General features: G+C 34.1%; 1 protein-coding gene across 1 annotated transcript in view; it reads right to left on the bottom strand.

Moving 5' to 3' along the window:
- LOC124543384 (glutamate receptor 1-like) overlaps positions 1-24,276 on the bottom strand; it is a 184,331-nt gene that overhangs the window by 91,215 nt on the left and 68,840 nt on the right. The window contains exon 2 of the mRNA XM_047121598.1: positions 19,157-19,309. Within this exon, the coding sequence (XP_046977554.1) occupies positions 19,157-19,309 (153 nt within the window). The remainder of the gene's footprint in view (positions 1-19,156; positions 19,310-24,276) is intronic.

Here is a 24,276-nt window from a genome sequence, read left to right as displayed (position 1 = left end):
ATGTACTTCCGAGAGGGTGACCAACAATCCCAAGGTGGCGTTGGGTTTCTGGTAAATAAGTCCCTAGTTGACAACGTGGTGGAAATCTCCAGTGTGTCGAACAGGGTAGCGTACCTCATTATAAAGCTCACCGAGAGGTACAGCCTCAAGGTGGTGCAAGCGTACGCACCGACCTCGACACACCCGGACGATGAAGTGGAAGAATTATTCGATGACATATCGAGGGCCCTCCACTTCACCACGAAAACCCACTACAACGTTGTCATGGGGGACTTCAACGCTAAAGTGGGAGTACAGAACTGCAGCGAATCGGTAGTAGGACCCCATGGACTTGGAAGCAGGAATCATAGGGGGCAAATGCTTGTCAACTTCCTCGAACGGGAGGGGCTCTTCTTGATGAACTCCTTCTTCAAGAAGCAGCCGCAAAGGAAGTGGACGTGGCAAAGCCCCGACACTATGACGAAAAACGAGATCGACTTCATAATGACGGACAAGAGGCATATATTCAGAGACGTCTCAGTGATTAACAGGTTCAATACCGGTAGTGATCACCGACTCCTCCGAGGCTCTCTGAATATCAATTTTAAGGCCGAGCGCGCCCGTCTGATGAAGTCCACGCTCCGACCAAAGCTGCTCCAAACCATTGCGGGATCTGAAACATTCCAGTCAATCCTGGAGAACCGATTCGCTGCCGTGGAAACCACAACGGACGTAAACCAGAACCTCGAAAATGTAGTTCGAATTCTCAGGGAAGAAGGCACGAGATATTGTGGCATGCAGCGTAAGGGCAGGAAGTCGAACCTTTCGGAAGAGACTTTGGGGCTCATGAAGAAACGACGTGAAAACCCACCTGTCACTTCGTCAGAGAAACGGCAATTAAACCAAGAGATCAGCAGGCGCGTACGACACGACCTCCGGTGCTCCAATACTCTTGCAATAAAAAGAGCTATTGAGCAGAATCGGGGGTCTAAGGTGTTCGTACAATCTCTTGGAAGGAGCCACCTGACGAAGTTGACCACAGCAAGTGGAGAAGTCGTTTCTTCTAAGCCGGCAGTACTTTCGGAAGTAGAGGACTTCTACGGCCGGTTATACGCATCGCATGCGTCTCGACCTGATCCCGAAAATGAGGATCCTAGAGCTACATTAACACGCCATTTCTCCGAAGACCTGCCTGAAGTCAGTATTGGCGAAATCGAGACTGCTCTTGGACAGCTTAAAAATGGAAAAGCCCCTGGAGAGGACGGCGTTACCACAGAGCTATTAAAAGCGGGAGGTAAACCGGTACTTAGGGATCTTCAGACGCTTTTTAACTCTGTCCTCTTCGAAGGGAGAACTCCGGAGGCGTGGAGTAGGAGTGTGGTCGTCCTGTTCTTCAAAAAGGGAGACAAAACCCTGCTGAAGAACTATCGTCCCATATCCCTACTGAGCCATGTCTATAAGCTGTTTTCAAGAGTGATCACGAACCGTCTTGCGCGAAGATTCGACGAATTCCAACCCCCGGAGCAGGCCGGGTTTCGGACCGGATACGGCACCATAGACCACATCCATACAGTGCGGCAGATTATACAGAAGTCCCATGAGTATAATCGGCCCCTGTGTCTTGCATTCGTGGACTATGAGAAGGCCTTTGACTCGGTTGAAATCTGGGCTGTTCTGGAGTCCCTGCAGCGTTGCCAAGTTGATTGGCGATACATCCAAGTGATGAGATGTCTCTACGAAGCTGCCACCATGTCCGTCCGAGTACAAAATCAGCAAACAAATCCCATACCATTGCATCGAGGAGTGAGACAAGGGGACGTTATTTCCCCCAAATTGTTCACTAATGCAATGGAGGATATGTTCAAGACGCTGAACTAACTAACTGAACTGGAAAGGACGTGGCATTAACATCAATGGCGAATACATCTCTCACTTGAGATTCGCAGACGACATCGTCATCGTGGCAGAAACGCTGCAGGACCTACAACAAATGCTGAACGAGCTGGCTGATTCTTCTATGCGTATCGGCCTACGGATGAACTTGGATAAAACCAAGGTCATGTTCAATGAACATGTTCTACCGGAACCGACTACGATACACGGTACCGTTCTCGAAGTTGTTCAAAAATATGTCTACCTCGGGCAGACTCTGCGATTAGGTAGAAACAACCTTGAGGACGAGGTGAATAGAAGAATTCAGCTGGGTTGGGCAGCGTTTGGGAAGTTACGTCGAATCCTAACATCGTCAATCCCACAGTGCCTTAAGACGAAAGTCTTCAATCAGTGCGTCCTACCCGTCATGACATACGGAGCCGAAACGTGGACACTCACGACAAGGCTGGTCCACCAACTTAAAGTCGCTCAGCGTGCTATGGAAAGGGCTATGCTCGGCGTTTCTTTGAGGGATCGCATCAGAAATGAGGTTATCCGTCAAAGAACCAAAGTCATCGACATAGCCCACCGGATTAGTAAGCTGAAGTGGCAGTGGGCTGGTCATATTTGTCGTAGAACCGACAACCGTTGGGGAAAACGTGTTCTAGAGTGGAGACCGCGTCTCGGCAAACGTAGTGTAGGACGTCCTCAGGCACGGTGGAGTGACGATATACGCAAGGCGGCAGGCAGGAGCTGGATGCGAGTAGCCGGAGAAAGACCACAGTGGCGTGCACTGGGAGAGGCCTATGTCCAACAGTGGACAAAAATAGGCTGTTGATGATGTTGATGATTGATGATTTCTAAATTATTATTTTTTTGTATATTGATACTTATTAAAGTACTTTATTAGTAATGCACTATTTATTAATGAGAATCATATCGGAGACTGATATATTCTATATAGTCATTGAGGTAAGGTTCTATCGGATCAATTTACTCAACAGGATTGATAGCTCAAAGACCATAATGATATTAAGTTTATCAATAATACAAACAATGTAAGTTTATCTCCTTCATCAAGAACGATATAGAACTATATCAAATTAAAGCATTATTTTTCTTTATTTTTGATAAAACTTAAAATATTTGTTTTTATATGTATTGTTGAAGTCAATATAGAAACAAAACCGTTTCGGTAAGAAAATTCTACAGAGAATAATCGGCTAAAATCTCAATAGTTATTCTTTAGACTTGAAGGTTACTCTATTACCACTTTAGTTTTGGTTGCGAGATATAAGTGACGAAATACCTCACGTTGATAACCTTTACCACCAACAAGGAATAAAACATTATAAACTCAAATGGAGTCAAGAAAACTCAGCGGTAACGTTTTGATTTTTTTACGGAAACTATGTTAAGTGAAGCTACCACCGGTGCGGAATGTAAATTCTATCGAGAAGAGCCAGCAAGAAACACAATAGTTACTCTATTTTCAACACTTTAAAATACAAAGCCACGATAGTTAAATACAGAAATATATACATGTAAATAGCTTAACAGATTTTTGTCATCTATATAATTTTGTATTAAATGCCTTCTTTACCAATGTAGTATTTCTTTACAAATTATTTGAATTTATAAAACGGAAAGGTTAAAAATGTCTCATTAGGTTTATGTTTACCTGTCTTCTCCATAATACCATTGGTTGGTTTTCTGACAATATCATTTATATTATTTAAAGATAATTCAAAATCAAATCGGTTGCAATGTAAGCTATCAATAAAATTAGCTGCCTTCATTGGGATGACATAAAATTGTAAGAAAAGAAATCCCTTTTGCTTTGTGATTTAAAATCGGTTCGAAGACGGAATTTTTCACGGGTCACATTTGAAATTGCGATTCGAAGATAAAAGAGAACATCGGATCTGAATTCCCTGATCTAAACACGTCTCGGGCTAATGACGGCTTCGCGAATTTTTACGTCGCTCTCCGTTCATTGGGGACCGCTGCTATTTACAGATCCATTGATTTTCGCACTTAAGAAGTTCGTAAAAAGTTAGTTTCCCAATCGTCTAAGACTATTGGATAAAGTTTTTTTTAAACATATTTTAGGCGTTTATCTTCCATCTTATCTGATGGAAAGTGTAGATAAAGACGAAGGTGGTACACGAACACCCAAAATAAACCTGTTCACTCTACTCTTAAAGGCTCCGGAGTTGAACTTATCAGGAAAAATAGGCGCAGGTAGGTCGTTCCAAATCTTAGCGACTCTCACCAATAACGAGCTGTCAAATCGTTTAGTTTGACTTTTGGGTATGTCAACAATCTATGTTAATAATTTTAATTATTGCAAAAGAATAGCCTTTTTTGTTTATTTATTTAAAATTAATGATAATTTTATAGTATTTACTGGATCGCTAGTCTCATGTCTAGCGTATATTCCGATGTTCTAAGTTTAAATTCTTGTTTGGGTTTTAAAAAAGTTTTTGGGGATTTCTGTTGAGAAATTGTCAGTGACAGCGTCCGAAATTTGGTTTTACTTACACTTCGATGCTTCGAAAAACTCTGAGCCGGTATTGATGGATTTGCCGTCCCATTTGATTATGGAAGTAAATGAATACATATGGGTAGTGGATTATTTTTAATTGGCATACACGGAGAAATTAAAAATAAAATATTTCTTGTATATAAAACCTTATATTGGTATTGGATAAATATTTATGAAGGGGACGGCCAAAAAAACTATGGCTGGATTGTGTAAAATATGATGATATGGCTGGAAAGAATGTTACTTCTGAGATGACGTCTGAAAGGGAAGTATAGATGAAGATATGCTACGCCGACCACAAGGAAGATGATGATACCACATATTTTAAACGTACATATGTATTTTAGTTGAAGTAATTAATGATCGTATTACAGAATTCAGATTTTTCATAAAATATATTATAACAGTACCCCAATATTCCAGTTATTAAAACGCACTGGGCTCAAACATCATACAATCAAATCCAGTCAAGAGTCATGGTGTTCAATTGCATAACTTGTGCTGGAACTTTGCATAGTATTTGGGCGTCAAGTAATATCGTAATCTCGGAAACACTGAAATTGATGAATATCAGAATGGAAGATACATTGAACAAAATTGAAGATTAAACCAGAGGTTTGGGGTTTTGGGTGAGGCAAATGTTTTTGCTTATAATAAATACACTGAGGAATATTGGATATCTGTCATAAATCACTTTACAGTCAGTATAAACCATTGTTTAAGAACCAGTATGTATATGATTACAAAAGACTTAACATCTGCTATCACATGGTATGTGATTTAAAATTTTAAATCGATTTCGTAAACAACGATAAAAAGTGGCCATCACAGGGGTAGGTGTAAAATAACGAAATAGATGGCTCAAGATATACATATTCACAACTAGATGATGTAAAATAAAGTTATCATTATCATTTTTCAGTATTGAAATATTTTTCATTATATAGGTATCATCATTTTTTTCATATCAAGGTAACTATCAATACCTAAATAATATCCATAAGAATAACTAACTGTGTACATAGCTATTGTTTGCTGTTAAAAAAATGACCAACCAAAAATGGGGTGCAGGTGCAAAGTTCGAAAAGCCGTCGCATAGGGCTTAATGTCAACGTTCTCTATTGTATACTAACGTTACCTGTCTTTGCTCATTTTAATATCAGCTGAAATGGACACTGAGCCTAAAAGTATATAATGCAGTGACAGAATATTATGAAGGAGTATAAAAAAAGATATCAAAAATAATGGTTCTCTATTTAGGTATCGAAATAAATTAAAAGTAGTTTTGTTTTAGTCACCAAAATCATTTTCAAGCGGAATATTTCTGGAAAATAAAATGCATAAAAGTATATTGAAATAATATATAACTGAGGTTCTGTTTAAAATCGAATTAAATCCATATTAGCTATGAAGAGGATCTTAAAATACATGTATTTTGCATTATTATAATATTCTAACTTAACAAATAGATTAATCCTTCATTTCATTTGAGATTCTCCTCCGTCTAATAATATTAAATGAATTATACATACTTCAATTGACATGCGTACTGCACAATTTTCAAGTCTATATTTTTTGTGATCTATGAAATAGCGACCTAAATAATGAATTGCTGTGAAGTTATTTTATTATTTGCAAACAATATTAATAGTACCAATCCTCTGGATAACATATAGAGGTTTTTAGCTATTTTTAGTTGGCTGGCCATAATAATTATTAGGTCTGAGGTAATAAAACGTTTTTTGTAATATATCTTAATCTTTGTATAAAACCGACTTTAAACCTTCTACGCCTCATTTGTTACTTAAATGGATGTTAGATTAATAGTGTCCTTTAATATGTAGCCAAATATAGTTGAATAAAAAAATATACTCAATAAACAATTAAAATGAACACAGTTTTTGTATCGTTTAATTTTAGTTCAAAATATTGTATTTGTCGACTTTCGTTGGAATTTCTACATTGTAAAACAGTCCGTCATATAAATGGTGGATACGTGCAATGGAACAAAAGAAATTGAAACAAAAGTTGTATCAGCGTAACAGTGCCCACTGCGCAGTACCCACTCCGTACTGCTCCGAAGTCTCAATTTCACTATGTTTTTCACGTATATTTTAGTTACGTGGTGATATTTAAAGAAAGTTAGTTTGTAAACTAACTTTCATAAAAACCTAGAGGTAACAGTTGCTTGTTTAAAGGTATGTTTATTAACGTCCCGACGATGGAACTGTCAGATAACTAGAAAAAAAAAATCACGAAAAAATTTAGTCGGACACTTTACAGGTTAGGTCTTTTTTCGCTAGCGTACGTTTACTGATATTCTCTTTCTAGGTTTGCGCGAAAAACTTTTCCTGTTTAATTTTCATAATAATAGTATTAATTTTATAGCGCTATTTTAAATAACTTTTACGACAACAAGAAACACCCAGATGGTCCAGTGGCGAGAAATGGTGAATGTTGACCTAAGACTGCATTTCTTTTTATTTTATATTAGAGTCTTTATTATTAGAGAGCTTTGAAAAGGTGAAAGGCTATACATTTATATTTGGCTTTACATTTTTCTTAAATTAAGGTAAAAAAAACTGTAATTTAAGTTAATTTTAAATGAGGATTTGTATTAAATTATTTATTATTACTTAATAAATACAAATTTATTTCAGCCATAAGTTTAATAGATATATACAACATAATATTATTTTCTTAAATTAGAAAACTCAATAATACATATACAGACTCAAAAGTAAAAAATAGCTATAAACTATCTAATATATATATACTGTCTAATATACCTCTGTAGAATATAAGTAATATAGAACTACAATTACTTATAGATAGTAATAGGTAATTCACAATATAAAGCACCAAAAATGTGACAACGAAGTATCCTAGTACTTTTCTAGTAGATACAAGCTAATAATACATTAAAGTATCCTCAATATTGAATTACCTTATTGAACCAAAAATTACCTTCGGTATAAATATAAAGACGTGTTAAACTTCAAAATCAGACGTATTCAAAGTGATCTAAAACGATCCTAACTATTTCCGTGGTTTTGTACAAAATTTCCGGGTGTCGACTTTAGAGAATTCCATTTCATTCGACAACATAATGGTTCCCAGATCAATACTTACTTCAAGAATACCTGTTATCTCATTATTCGGACCTCAAAGGATTTACCGATTACAGAGGTCTGGTTTTGTACGAGCCAATAATTCGCGTGTAAACATTTTAAACGTTATTCATGAATTCGATCGCTTTGTTTGATATTAAATTGTATTGCATCATACCCCTGAATTAATGTAAATATGTTTTTTAAGCTATTTATCAAATAGATATTTGCAACGCTTAGTCGAACAATTACAGTCGTAGCATAGGATTGCGTCGCGGTCGTTTCCGCTTGGCTTGGTCTCTCTTGGTACGTTCGATGCCTTAATGAGAAAGCGGGAAATTACTAATCCTAAGTGTCATATTTCAGATGCAGTCGAATCCATTCTATATTTAAATTATGAATATATTCAAATTTTCATTCCGTTATGCTGATAAATTTAAGTTATAATAAAGTCGAATGAAATTCATTTAAATGAGACATTTTAATTTACAATTTGTACGATAAATTACTACAACTACAACTACAACAGCCTGTAAATTTCCCACTGCTGGTCTAAGGCCTCCTGTCCCTTTAAGGAGAAGGTTTGGGACATATTCCATCACGTTGTTCCAATGCGGGTAGAAATTTCATAGAAATTCTACAACATGTGTATTCTACTGAATTTCTATGAAATTGGACACACGCAGGTTTCCTCACGATGTTTTCCTACACCGCCGAGCACAAAAATAATTATAAACACAAATTAAAAATTCAGCGATGATTGCCTGTCTTTGAACCAGAAATCATCGGTTAAAATGCACGCGTTCTAACCTATGGGCCATCTCTGCTATATAATGTACATCTTATTAATAAGTACCTTGGCGACGCGAATTAGGCGGTGTAAATTAATTTCCATCTCGTCACATTAATAAGTCTCGTGTTCACGAAGTGTGGTAACCGGTGTTTTGAATTTTATCGTCTTAGCTGTGAATTGAAACGCGAAGCTAAATGCTAACTACTTACCGCTTAATTGGTATAAAAATTTAAATATTAGATATATTATTTAATTAGGATTATTATCTAGAAGGATAATTAACGAATAGAAATTTGTCATAACTAAAAACATATTTGTTTCACAAATCATTTTTATACAGGTTATCTTTAGTATGAAGACATTTAAATGTAGGTATCACTTAATTTTGTTTTTCTTCCTGGATTTCATTCTTGTCGTCTTCCTGGGAGACTAACGTTTTTATTCTTTTTTTTTTCATTTTAAAATTATATATACCTAATCTATAATAAATAAGTATTATTGCATTCGAATTATTAATGTTTGACGACTGAACTTCATAATACAGCCTTAAATCTAATACATGGACAGATCTGTGTCTCAGTGTGACCAAACCAGTCGCGCTTTCAATTTTAAGTACAAAAATATTTTAATTATTATTATTTATTTATTCGAAAGTTTTCTCTCGTAAATAAATACAAGTTCGTTTATTATTATTAAAATTTAATAAAACTTTTCATTTCATCAATACAATAATGAATATGAGATCGTTAAAAGGTTTAACGACCTTGAGAATCTGAAATTTAACGAAAACACTCGGTTCATTACGAATGCGGATAGTTACTCCATTTTCGTTCTAAAGCTGTTTACATCGTATCTATTAACTGAGGAATGTCAACAAACTAACGCCAATATCATTATGCTGGGGTCGCAAGTGCCGAACAATTGTGATGCCTACGAATAATATGGTAATGTTAAATAGGAATAGTAAAAAACAAACTACACTCAAATGAAGCAGAAGAAATGTGAAGATATATTATAAAAGTAATCTGAGAAAATCTGAACGATTGCAAGACGCAACACTTGGTATCTTCGTAATTAAATTATATATTTTACAAATATGGGAAAATATGGTAAATTTATTTAAAGGTTGTCGAGTTCCGTGGTCGAATAGTGTGTACACCGGTTTTCATGGGTGCGCCACTCTGAGATTCCGGGTTCGATTCCCGGCCGAAAAGTAAAAGTTCATTAGTTTTTTATGTTGTCTTGGGTCTGGGTGTTTGAGGTACCGTCGTTACTTCTGATTTTCCGTAACACAACGCTTTAGCTGCTAACATTGGGATCAGAGTTATGTATGTAATGCCATCCAATATCTTTTTAAGGTTTACTACTGGGCTACTGTGAAAAGAAAGTGGATATAGGTGTGATTCTCATCTAACTTCTGTATACACCTTCCTCGTAATGTTTTCCTTTGTCATAGAAAGAAAATTTAGAGGTCCTAACCGATTTGGACTAAGGTCTCGTTAGAGAATAGCCAATGAAACAGGAGATATTAAAGAGCTCGCTGTGAGCAGAGACCTAATCAGACTGATCGGCAATCTGATAAGATAGAAGAGAATCCAGGCTCGGGTTAAACGATTTGTCGTGTCTTCCGAGGCACGAGAATACTAACAACTACTAATTTCTAAACTATTTCCACTAGGAATTTCTCGACAAGTACAATTTTATTTAGGGTAGGTTATTTGGGGTTTGTGTCCAGTATATATAGAGCTATATGATTAAGCTGCTAAACTAATCGCTCTTAAAATATAATTTATGATTGTTACATTAACTAATTTCAATATTATAGATTGTGAAATGGTTTCCCTTTTATACATCATTTCGTGTTTGTCTGTTTATTAATCTAAATTCCGATTTTCACCCGATTAATTACATATTAAATAGCTGCTATGCATTCATTTGATTTAGGAATTTTATTAAAATAAATTGATTGATATTATGGCAAAGTGTACACAACCAACCGCGCTGTTAATAACTGATTTATTATATATTTCCAGGCTATAAATTTATGGAATGTAACTTATAATTGAATATAAATTTATTTTTATTAGATTCATCAACAGCGATTCTAATAAACTATATACACGATTCAATTTATATAATTTGTTCAATAAATAATGATTTAAGATAATAAATCGTATGTAATTCCTATTAATCCACATTGAACCGTAATCTCTATTAGAAAGACATTACTTGAGGTTAATGGGAATCCCCCAAATCCGTTACGATTGACTAGCAGATTTGAAAGGGAAATAACCAAATGAATTAACGGTGGTCGAACCCGATGAGATTTCGGCTTCGATTTCCTTAAGTATTAACAGCTATTGTATGTAATTGAGACTGTTTTAATTTACAAATTTTATTAATTTGAGTGACTACTTCTAACAAAATCTTTAAAAATGTTATTTAAAATGTATTAGATTAAATAAAAATGTCAAGTCTCGAAACGTTCAAAGATATTCATTAAGATTACCCTAACAAATTGACCGTCGATTTTCAACGAAACGTGGAAAAATATCGTTGATCGTCTAATGGTTCCAGAAAATAGACGTCGCGGTAGAAGGCTACATTTGTCGAGACGTAAAAGGTGCGGCGTCAGGCAAGCACACGGGCGGGGTGGAGAATTTGTTCAGCGTTCAAAAGTGTTTTGATCAGCCCATCGTGACTTGCCGAAATAAAAAACGAGCGACGGTCTTGCATTCAAATTAGGATGCCACGGAGTCTCGGCTTAATTCGACTAGAACATTATAGACGAGAGAAACGTTTTCTAGAAAGAATGCTGTTGCGAATTTTCTGTATGAGAAATAAAGTTTGTATTGGGACATTTGTTACTTTTTTTGTTATTTCTGATTCACGTTAATGTAAAGATGTTTCAAAGATATTAATATCAATAAACAGTGCACATTAATAAACGAGAGAAACTTTTTTAGGGGTAAAAGTGAAAGGGTATTTTTTATTTTGAAGAAATACTGTTAAAAAGTAAGCCCAGATGGCCCAGTGGTTAGAAAGCGTACATTATACATTACCGATAATTGCGGAATCAAACCCCAGCAAGCATCAATGGATTTTCATGTGCACAATTTGTATTTATAATTCATCTCGAGCTCGTTGGTGAAAGAAAACATTATGAGGAAACCTGCATATGGCTAATTTCAACGATTTTTGTCACATGTGTGATGTGGTGCAATATGCTCCTAACCTTCGGGAGAGAAGGCCTCAGTAGAAAAGTGGGAAACTGACAGGCTGTTACTGTGTATAATATTGTTGAGCCAAATAATCGCAATGAGCATAAATGTTTAAAAATGTCAATGTACATATTTTAATGTCAATAAATATTATTAATACCAATCATTATTGAAAGAAAAAACAAAATAGTCTTAAATCAATTTACCTACTTTTGAAATTGAATATCTAAAAATAATACGATAATAAATGAAAATTAAATTTCGTTACGAATATTTCCAAACCCGTTACCAGATATGCTTACAAAGACTTGAGAATAATTGGAATGTCTTTACAAAACGGCCTATCTCACGGACTTTATTATTAGTATCGATTCGTGTGATCTGTTAAGGATATTGGATTGAAATGGACAATGGTGGACGACTGTGGCATACTTAGATAGCAATCAAAGTCATGGATCCCCAGGGTTTTCAGTTTATAGCGCACAATCACATTTACTTACAGTCATCCCCATTACTATTTAGGATAAATTGGTTCTGAATCCAACCCTTATCAACAAGGTTTTTAAAAGGTTGTCCTGTAAATCGGTAGGCTTAGGACTTATACAATTTTGCCTTGGGAAAATTTCAAGTTTCTTGTACAATTAAAATAATTTGGTACACTATTTTATATTTACCGCGTCAATTAAATGATGACGAAATGAAGTTTAATTGATACATAGATTATTTATTCCTAGTTTTCCTTAGAGTTCAAAATATTTTTTTAAAGTATTTGTGTAGACTTAATTTCCATTTAATTTGAAGGTATTACATTTATTTTTATAATTCTTGGAAACGTTTGTTTGATTTTGAAAAATCTTCGTGTTTTAAAGTTGTTCTTCACGAGGATTTAATATTATCAATCGACTTCCAAAAGGAGGAGGTTATCAATTCGTCTGTATTTTTTTTATGTTTGTTACCTCATAACTTTTCACTGGGTGGACCGATTTTGATAATTTTCTTTTTGTTTAAAAGGTAGTGCTTCCCGTGGGGTTCCATTTTTTTTATTTTTTTCCGATGATGGTATCCATATGAAAACGACATAAGTCTTAAATTTGCATTATGTATATGCGCGACAAATAGGTGAATAACTGAAAATCACGTAAACCAATTTTGATAATTCTTTTTTTATAATAAAATATATACTTCAAGGGTAATTTGGTGAAAGTTTGGTAAGGTTCTGAGCACAGGATCCATGACAAAGTAACGGAACGGAAGGGACCGGAACAATTCTGAGGAGCACGTTAGCGATACTCAGTCGAATCTTTTATGTATAGGTTATTTGGATATTTGAGTCACCTTCCGTAATGTGGTTATGTTTATGTAATTATCATTGTCGAATATTATAATCAACTAGCTACCCACCCCGGCTTCGTACGGGTGCAATACTGATACTAAATATACTACAGAATTTGTTTATTTACGACATTATTTTGTGTATGTGATGTGATGTCATATGATGTACGAAATATAGTTGGTCTCTTTCAAAGTTTTTTTGCTGAGTTCGATTACAGCTCTTTCGAGGGATCCTTATAGTTTACGCAGCGTGACGTATTAAATCCGCATTCTCAAAAGGCTATTTTTGCTTTATTCGCAAGTTTCCTTTGAAATTGTCCTCGAAGTAGTTTCTCACTCATATAAACGGAACGCTTAATCTATCCATATTAAAAAAAAAATAGTTAGTCAACATCAGCTTCACTTAAAATCAAAAAATAAATAAAAATTTTAACAAAAAGAAAAACCGACTTCAAACAAAACACTATTTTAAAACAAATGAATATGCACGAAAAAGTAATAAAAATAATTGCGTATTCAACATATTTTTTAGAGTCTTCCTAAGTTAAATGAAATGAAAAATATTAGACTACTTAAAAGTCGATTAACGATTATATCATGTAGTTATAATTATTGTTATATTTGGAGTCGGGGTCAGCCAATAAAACCCTACAGTATATCTATCAAAAAACAATACGAGAATACTTTAACAAATATGTTTTTTACAAATTACCTTTTACACAATAATATACTGAATCAATCAAGGGGCTCGTATCGCTTCTTTTGATTGTTGGGGCAAGGGCACCGTGGCTGACACTGAAAATATACCAATAACTATAACTACATGATATAATCGTTAATCGACTTTTAAGTAGTCTAATATTTTTCATTTCATTTAACTTAGGAAGACTCTAAAAAATATGTTGAATACGCAATTATTTTTATTACTTTTTATGCATATTCATTTGTTTTAAAATAGTGTTTTGTTTGAAGTCGGTTTTTCTTTTTGTTAAAATTTTTATTTATTTTTAATGTGATTTTCTCCGAGACTTAAGCTCGATAATACGCATAACGAAGAAAAAGTGGATTCCTATTATACTCATCTTGTCTCTGACTCTAAAAAAAAAATAGTAACATTAAAAACGTTCTCGAATATTCCAGGCTTCAAAGTACGATGTCAGGGATATTTGCCAAATCATCTTTGTCCAGAGTAAAGTCTCTTCATGCCGTACCTCAAATTTAGCTCACTTCAGACCTTTTAAAGGATTTTAGCTGTTTGATTACATTCGCACAGATATTAAGTGTAAGTAAATGCGTAACGATTCTCTTTTCTTAGTAAATTATATCTCTTATAAGAAATACATTATATACGGTTAGAAAGGCTTCTTAAGGTAAATCCATTGAAACCCATAAAATACGATATGAAAGAGTGAAGCGGTGTCAGGAACGTAAAAGAATGAAAGCATCTGAGCGGATCAACGACGACAATTTGTCATACATCTGAATTTCTCCAACAAAGCCAGGCAATAGCTGTATTGATTTAACGTTTACCATAAATATTGATATTTCGTGTATCCCATTTGTTTCCTATTTTTAATAACTATAGTGTAAATTATTTTACATCGATTTTCATGGGTACACCCCACTCTGACGTCCCAGGTTCGATTCCTGGCCGAGTCCATGTAAGTTTAGTGGTTTTCTATACTGTCTTAGGTCTGAATGTGGTACCTTCGTTACTTCTGATTTTCCATAACACAAGTGCTTTAGCTACTTCCATCGGGATCAGAGTAATGTATGTGATGTGTCCCAATATTTATTTATTTATGTACAATGGTTATTTCTTTTAACAATACGTTTAAACGCATTATGTTATATTTACCGCTACTAAATACTAAGTAGTCGAAGATGGAACGCATTTGTAAAGAAAATACTTATTTATTCTTGAAATTACAGGGTTCGTAATGCTAAGGAAACACTAACGATGGTAGGACATTCCCCATTTTTACCGTGCGCATAAGAAATCTAGAAGCAAAATGATTCATGTGAATGTGTGGAATATCAATAATGGATAGGTGTAGAATTTCACAGAATTTGGTTGCTTATGTATGGGGTGAAGATATTGAGTTGTATACACTTTCAGAAAATGAACCCGTAGAAGACCGAGGCGGGATTCTTCGGGTCTTTGTTCCAAACTGTGGTATTTTGATTGAATTGAGTCAATGTAAAAGGACTTCATTAATTGGTAGTGGAAAGGGCTTACGATTGGTTGAAATATTTGTCAGGTCTCAGCGTTGCAATCTCGAATAGTTTTCAAAATTGACTCTCGAAAACAAATTATAACACGCGCATATAAAATGTCACCACTTACGTAAAAGTAATTCGCACAAAAAATATGTTTTGCAAAAAAATGAAACTGCGTTGTGAAAACTATCACACATTCACCGATCACATTTTTTGTTATTTTATTTATGATGAGATTATTAGGAACTTTTTGATTATTATGGTATTATTTGATTTGATGAAACTTCATAATTTTATAGAAGCATTTGTACCATTAAATAATACTCTTAAAGATTTTATACTGTAATATCTTAGATTGTCTTTTGGTAAGAAATTAAATAATGTATTGAGTATCAGTGAGTGTGCTTGTATATTTAGTTAGAAGTATTTTATTGTGTTTCGAAGCCATTCTTCTCAAATGTGAATCAAGTTCATTGCAAATATAACGACTGTTGTTCGACTTCAAATGAGAAGTTTATATTACGGGCAGACAAAATCGCGCCCAGATTTCTTTTGTAATGGCCTTTTGCGTCAACTGTACCATTTTTGCAATTTGTGTCTTTGAAAATAGAAGTGTTGCTATAACGAAAGATGATATTGATTATACATCAACAACAACAACAGTCTGTAAATTCGTGAGAAGGTTTGGAACATATTCCACCACGCTGTTCCAATGCGGGTTGGTGGAATACACATGTGGCAGAATTTCTATGAAATTTGTCACGTGCAGGTTTCCTCACGATGTTTTCCTTCACCGCTGAGCACGAGATGAATTATAAAGACAAATTTAGCACATGAATCAGCGGTGCTTGCCTGGGTTTGAACCCGCAATCATTGGTTAAGATGCACGCGTTCTAACCACTGGACCATCTCGACTCTACAAAATATTAATTATAATGTATATATTATACGTAGGCACATAAAATGTGCTACGACCATATCTATGACGTCCAAGAATATTTATTACACGTTATTAATTACAAGCAATTTGCCAAAGACACCAGTTGAATAATAGCTATTGGTATGCTGCCTTTGACACCGTAATTGTGAAATTCTTTACGTTGCATGGCCCCCAACTATGTGATTACTTGTTAGTGCGATTATATTAACATTAGATATTAGAAACATTCTTGGTTAACAAGCATTCCGATTAGGGGATCGACGATATAATCTTATTAATAAATTATCTTTTACATGTCTCATTATTTCGTACGTTATGACGCAAGACGTTTTCGGAAATATAATTGGAGCTCGTGTTAGCTAAATAGTTCTTCTAATAGTATTCAGAAAATACATATGTGAATTCTTCGGCCTAAACAAGTTATATAGATTAAAGTATTGATCAATACGCAAACTGTTTTTTATTTTGGAAATAGCATCTCTTGGTGATAGGGCTTTGTGCTAGCCCGTCTGGGTAGGTACCACCCACTCATCTATTCTATCGCCAAATAACAGTACTCAGTATTGTTGTGTTCCGGTTTGAATGGTGAATGAGCCAGTGTAACTACAGGCACAAGGGACATAACATCTTAGTATTTGGTTGGTGGCACATAAGACGATGTAAGGAATAGTTAATATTTCTTACAGCGTCATTGTCTATGAGTGATGGTGACCACTTACCATCAGGTGCCCATATGATCGTCCGCCAACCTATGCTATAAAAAAAGCAAAAGTATTTAATGGTTATAAAATCGCTTCGAAAATGTTGCTATGATATGATTCTATTTTGGTAATGGGAATTTTATCTAGTCAAAAAAGATGATGGAAAAAGATATGGTAAAGTATAAAAATAATTTTATCACAGCAACAGCTGATGTAAGAGAAGCAACTAGTGGAGCAATTTGTGATTCAAATTGGCATTTTATACCATAATGAGATGTTCAATATCTATCATTTAATTGTGATATAAGAACTACGCCAACTTATGTCAAAAAATGGCAAAAAGGCCACCTGGTATGGTAAGAGTCACCACTTGTCATACACATTAGCGCTGTAAAAAATATTAATCATATCTTCATCACCAATGCTCCACCAACCTTGTTAGTTAAGATATTATGTCTATTGTGCCTGTAGTTAACTGGTTCACTCAACCTTCAAGCCGAAACAAAATAAGAGTACGTATTGCTCTTTGGTGGTTGATTGTTTGCTTGGTAGGTAGCATACCCAGATAGATGTACTTGCACGAAGCCCGTGGTAGAGTTTCAAGTAAATAATAATTTATTACCATGTATGCCATTTTTATACGTATAACCTTTATATTTTATGGATATAGAGGTAGAGGACGACCCAAGAAACGATGGATGGATTGTGTGAACGACGATGTGGTTAGAAATAATGTTACTTGTGAGATGCCGTCTGACAGAGAAGTATGGAAGGAGAAGACATGCTGCGCCGACCCCAAATAAAATTGGGATAAGGGCAGGATGATGATGAACCTTTATATTTTAAGTCATAAGTTTATAATTATACAAGTCACTGTATAATTATCGCATATCAATTTCTGACAATTCACGGTCGTGTTCTGCGGTGATTTTCCAATTTCTTGTTACGGAATAGCCCTAATTATCTCACTTGTGAAATGTTGAGAATCGACTTACGATGATACGCTGCTGTTATACGTCTATCCTTCAATTGTTATAATTATTATAGTCGAATTTCGAAAATTAAGGTTCCAATCACTTTATGACAATTCACGCTTGAAGTTTGAAATTCTTTGGTGAGGTTCGGGTTTCTTTTTCGGAAAACGCATTAACTTGTTTCATCATTATTTATCTGAAGTTACGTGAATTGTCATCTGCAAATATTATTATTATTAGAAGCGTAGTGCAGTGAAGCGAAGCGAAAATATTAACGTAGCACAGACGTTCTTAACATCACTATACATAATATTGTTATAACTTTAAATATATTTTGCCCAGGTTTGAAAGAAGATTCGTATCACATATTAACGGAGTGTGTTCGAAGTGAGGTGCCAGAGAGGACTTTGGGATTCGAAAACATTATTTTAACGAATCCAACATCCGCAGCAGCAAAAAAGATGTATAAGATGGTGCGCAATAACTTGGATCGTAGAATTAATTAGTTTTAAGTTAGTCATAGCTTAGTTTTGTAATGTATAAGGTAGCCCTACGAGAACTACATAGTCATCTTATTGACTCAGTTCTTAAAATGAGATTAAAATATATATATATATATACATATATATATATATATATATATATATATATATATATATATATATATATATATATATATATATATTTATATATATATATATATTTATATATATATATATATTTTATTTATTTTTTAGCCTAAATATAACGGAATATTTATTAACATAAGAATTAACAACATTAAATGCTTAAATATATATATACAAATATGAACTAAAACTAGTTACTGTATTTTATATTTTATATTACTTTAAATTAAATTATTAATAAATATAAGTATTAATAGGTTGCGTTAAAGTTTCACATATAGTGTTGGGCAAGTTTATCAATTAATTTTATTTTCGAGGGAACAAATAATATCCTTATCCTTAATAACTGAGCGTATGAAATATTTACCAATTAAGATTCCACTTGCTCATATAATTTTCAATTATTTGATTTTTATGTATGTATATTATGTTAATATTGTTAATGTAGAATGTTTTGGATTCATATTAAGTTCAGAGCGGCCTTTATAATATATGATCTTTTGTTTAAGACTAACCGACACCTGTCTGACCTCAACGACGAAAGTTCTTCGAAATATTTTAGTAATATCTCAGCAGATAAAGAACATGTAAATTTTAAACAGAGTAATAAAAGGACAAAAAGAAATGTAACCAAATATGTTGGATATATATTTAAAATAAACTTTATTCTAGAAGAGTTACTTCTTAATTTTATAAGATAAACTAAATGTAAAATAATTGGTCCACAATAGTTTCAACAATGAAGTATTCAATTTCCTAACAAGTATCATCGAAATTTCATAATAATTATTCCCGTGTTTATACTTCAGGTGCTAAATAAGTTAAAATTGTACTCACTCAGTCTGGATAGCTTAAAAGCGTCCGCGGTGTTGATTACGTCGACGAACAGTTGAAAGTCAAGGCGTGTTTTGTTCATATTGTTGCTGTATTGTACCATCGCAAACTTGAAAGCCTCTTGAATTTCCTCGGAGTGTTGTTCGAAGACCACGCCTTGAACAAAACAGAATACATTTTATTTATGAACACAGTACACCATGATAATATAGTATAGATAAATTCCTGTACGAGTTTTCCACTATATCGGCAAGCACTAAGAAGATTCTGGATTAGTCAAACCGGTGAGCCAGAATTGATACTCGATTATGATTAAAATGGTCAAATACCATTCAAACCATTTGAGTAAACCAGAATGCAAGAAGACTAATAACAGTAGTACCTAAAAAGTAAACAGTCTTGTAATTATTAGGATTATCGATAAGATGGTCAAGTAGTTGGATCACTCAAATATTTATCAAAAAAAGTTGGTACATTGTTATATTTATTGTTTAGAGATGAGATGGCCCAATGGTTAGAACGCGTGCATCTTAACCGATGATTGCGGGTTCAAACCCAGGCAAGCACCACTATATGTATGTGCTTAATTTTTGTTTATAATTCATCTCGTGTTTGGCGGTTAAGGAAAACATCGTGAGGAAATCTCCATGTGTCTAATTTCATCGAAATTCTTCCACATGTGCATTCCACCCGCATTGGAATGGCGTGGTGGAATATGTTCCAAGCCCTCTCCTTAATGGAAGAGGAGGCCTTATCCCAGCAGTGGGAAATTTACGGGCTGTTACTATTGTTATAATTAATATCAAGCACGACAGTGACGAAAACACACGAAGGCAGCATATACCTTAGCATCTTGAACCTGATCCTTAAAAACAGAGGAGCTAAAGATAATGTGAAAACATAATTGTTGATTTATTTTGAAATTTTACGGTATTACGCATCCTGTTCCGTCCATCTTCTCCTAATTAATTTTATACATTTGTGATATGTAATTAAACATTAATTACATATTTTCTAATCAATATCATACAACGTCTTATTGCCTCTGCTGGAGGACTAGTTCTTGGATCGCACAGAGAATTAGAATTGCGATGGAATAGACCTTTGCTGCTTGCACTCTTGCCCTTCTGGTAATTATGATTTCAACTATTTTTTTTAATTTGTTTTTTTTTTTGAAGAATAAATTCTATTTGTATCTGGTTTGTATTTTGATTCTTATTCAAACATATTGTGCTTTTTTATCTGTAATTTTTATCTATTTATTGTTTTTTTTTTATAAATCAAAGAATAATGTGACTGATTTCCAATATAGATTCTTCTTAGATTAAAAAAAAAAGTTTTTATATCTGTGTGTACTTGAAAATTACATGTATATTAAATTAGTGTTGTTGATATTGTATCGATTTAAAATGTTTGCTTTGTGTAGTCACTTTAATGTGGGAGTCTAAAGGGTATTTACTTCACGCTACCAACTTCGAGAGCGTATTACATAACCATGAACGTCAGTCGATGGCTCAAATTTATACTGGTAGTTAGCTAATGAGATGCACGTGGTTATGACGTTAGCGTCATGTGTGTGTGAAACAGACATGCATAATCCCAATATAATGATGGTGTAACCGGAGCACACCATTCAATTAATTAACAGGTAAGCTAGGAGTACGACAGTGTGATCAAAGTCTAGTGAAGAAGTGATTGATTAAAAAAATCAATCAAATTTTTAGTTACGACAGAACCAATAGATTTATTTCCTGTCAAAACTAATTAAAGCTAATTGCTTAAAGATACATAATTACATAGTATAAAACAAAGTCGCTTATCACTGTCCGTTCCTATGTATGCTAAGATCTTTCGAATTATTCAACGGATTTTGATGTGGTTTTTTTTAATAGATAGAGTGATTCAATTTGAAGGTTTTTGTATATAACGGCCGTAACAACCAAGAAGTCTGCACTGTCATTTTAGGTCATGGTTGCCTTCCTCGACCAATCCTCCATGAATGTACCGCTGGGTGGCCACACTACAGCCACACTGTGTATTAGTTTATCCACCGCGACGAGATTGTACGTACCTACGTATAGTACGACACAACTTAGATGTAGCATCGGCAAAATTCGTAAAACCTATCACATCCGAATTAAGTACGATATTCCAAATTATCGACATTTATTTCTTATGTGAATATGATCTTTACACAAACTTAATAACTTGTAATATCATATGCCCTCATATATTCGTAAATTTGACACATGCACTTGCTTTCTCGGATTGAACTGATGCAGGAATCTATAGCGACGAATAGCGTCGAATGGCGCGATAGAGAGCTATTTCTAATGTCGGTGAGAATCGGCACTAATCGGTTTTATTGAATTTGCCGATGCTACATCTAAGTTGTGTCGTACTATACTCATGTGGTTTTATTGTACGATTTATAGTTTTTAATCAGGCGTGCTTAACACGCCACTGATATTTACGATGGGTCGAGGGTTACGCTGTTGTTATCGGCTGGATAACATACGTATCGGTACTGTACTTAATAATCATTACAGCAGCCGAATTAACTTTTATCTCTATAATATTTATTCAACGAATTTTAATACTAATTCTAACCACGCTTTACGTTATTTATATGCTGGAATAATTAAAATTGATATATATTTTATATAAATACTAGTTGACAGTGACATAGAGACAGACAGGAAGAAAAAATCAAAGCTTTTATTAGTAATTGTTTGTAAGGCAGAAATAATGAAGAGTCTTTAGAACATTTTAGGGTAGCGAAAAAACCGAATACAGTTTTCGTGACGGTTTAAATAACTAATAAAGTAGCTTTCCATGTATTAACGAAACGCATCAGAAAAACTTCACCGAAATTCATATTCGCTTTTGTCGCCTCGCTTTAATGATACGCGCGCTCTAAGTGACGTTGTTCTGAATGTAATTAGATATTATAATTAAAAAAAATATGAAGTCATATCATGTAAGATATCTAGAACACCGACATACCATCGTACAAAAATAATTATTTATTTATACTGTAAATAACATATATTTCAGTTACACGTAAAGCTTCGAAATTAAAAAATACGTTCCATTTTTAAATACATAACGGAGTCCGTTAAATAAGTGTAATTAACGAAGACTATTAATAATTTGAATACATTTTTTTTTATTCAAAATATTTAATGAAAGATTTTTAATTCCACGTCAACAAATTGGCTCGTGTTCACTTGAATTATAAATAAGAATTGAAAAATGAAACAAGAAAAATAAAATGCGAACTTCATTGTATTTTATTAAGTATTAAAGCCTACCTAAAAATATTCATACGTTGCTTTACCTAGAAACCTCATTTAACAGTAGGTTAATGAGAAAAATCTTAAATCCGGAAAATTTAATATGGCACACCCAAAAAGGCGTGCAAAGACAAATCTTCCACATAGGGTTTTAAGGTCACACTGACGAAAAGTTTTCTTTTGTTTGTTTTAAATGTGTGAAAGATATTTTTTTAAATATTTCGATGACTAGTTCCCTCTGGTATATTATACAAGTTATTTTAAGAAACGTATGCATTAAGCCGGCGCCGCTGCGGAAAAAGCTGAAGCAAAAAAAATAATTAAATATTCGTGTATTATATCAAATTACTTTTTTGTTCCATTTGCTGTCGAAACGCTTGATCCTTGGAGTAGTGGTGCAAAAAGCTTGATCAAAAGTATAACACCTCGCCTCATTGCCTCAACTGGTGACAGGAGGGCTGGTCGTTCGTGCCCAGAGGATCGGAATTGCGACTCGAGCCTTCATGCCGCCATTCCACGCGGTCAAGATTTATATAATAACTAGATCTAATTCATATTTGTATATATTTAAGCATTTCATGTTATTATTTCTTATGTTAATAAACTAAGATACGTATCGAAACATTATATAGTAGTTAATTTTGCTTTCACAGATGTTTAGCATTTGATTTTTGAAATAATAACAGCCTGTAAATACACACAGCTAAGGCACCACCGCTACCCACCACGCTCTTGCAATGCGTGTTGATGAATTCACATTTGGCAGAATTTAGTTTAAATTAGACACATGCAAGTTTCCTCGATATTTTCTTTCACCGGCAAGATATTAAGTACATAAAAATCCGGTGTAAAATCATCGAATGAAATCGAAAATCAAATATAATATGCAATCGAATGATTTCCGTTTAAACTTTGTGAAACGAGTCAATGTGTACGAATATTCGAATCGGACGCTCGAAATAACACGAACGCTTTACCGACACACAGGAATGTCAGACTCATGGTCATATAACCGTCAAGCTTACAATGCTCGACGATCATGACTATGATGAACACATGCGTTCGAATTGGTATTAACCACTACACACAAAAATTAACTCGAAACTCACCGCAGAATACGAATGTGAAATCTCAGAATGAGATACGAATTGTTTTTTTACAGAATCATTAGCATTATATGGCTAATGATTCTGTAAAAAATCAATTCGAATATCTATATAAGCTCATGACATTAGAGATTTCAAATATGGATACTTTGTTATTATTGGGGTTTTCGTAATCGGAATTCAACTAAACCTTTTCATTCACAATGCGCCACATTCTTGAGAACTAAGATATGACCCTTATGTTGCACACAATCTCACTTCCTTACCCTTCAAACTGGAAAACAACAGTTATGCTGTTTAGCGGTACAATACTTGATGAGTGGCTGATACCTACTCAAATGGCCTGAACAAAACCATAACACCTTATGATTTGAGTGTTTGTTTAAACAAAATGTTAATAGTACTGTAAAAGGAGTGTTTGTCTGTTTTACGGGAATAAATTCTGCATATTATCTGAAATATTATCTTTAAGGGTGATAGTAGCCTGCAAATTATTTTTGTATTAAAGAACGTTTTATGACAATGTATGAAAAACTATTTTCAGACCGCAGCTTCACGTATGTTACTTACAAATGTTTGGTACTTAGGTTCTTTTTTGTATCCCTGACATCTTTCCAAATTTTCGTGATGATTGGTTATATAATTTGGTAGTGAAACGCGCGGACACAAAAAACAAAATACAATCGCGTTTATAATCTTAAGTTAGGTTAGGTTAGTATGA

Source organism: Vanessa cardui, chromosome Z (genome assembly GCF_905220365.1).
Source record: "Vanessa cardui chromosome Z, ilVanCard2.1, whole genome shotgun sequence".
In the NCBI taxonomy this organism is placed as follows: domain Eukaryota; kingdom Metazoa; phylum Arthropoda; class Insecta; order Lepidoptera; family Nymphalidae; genus Vanessa; species Vanessa cardui.
The sequence above is the reverse complement of the archived record's forward strand: the minus strand, read 5'-3'. Positions and strand labels throughout refer to the sequence as shown.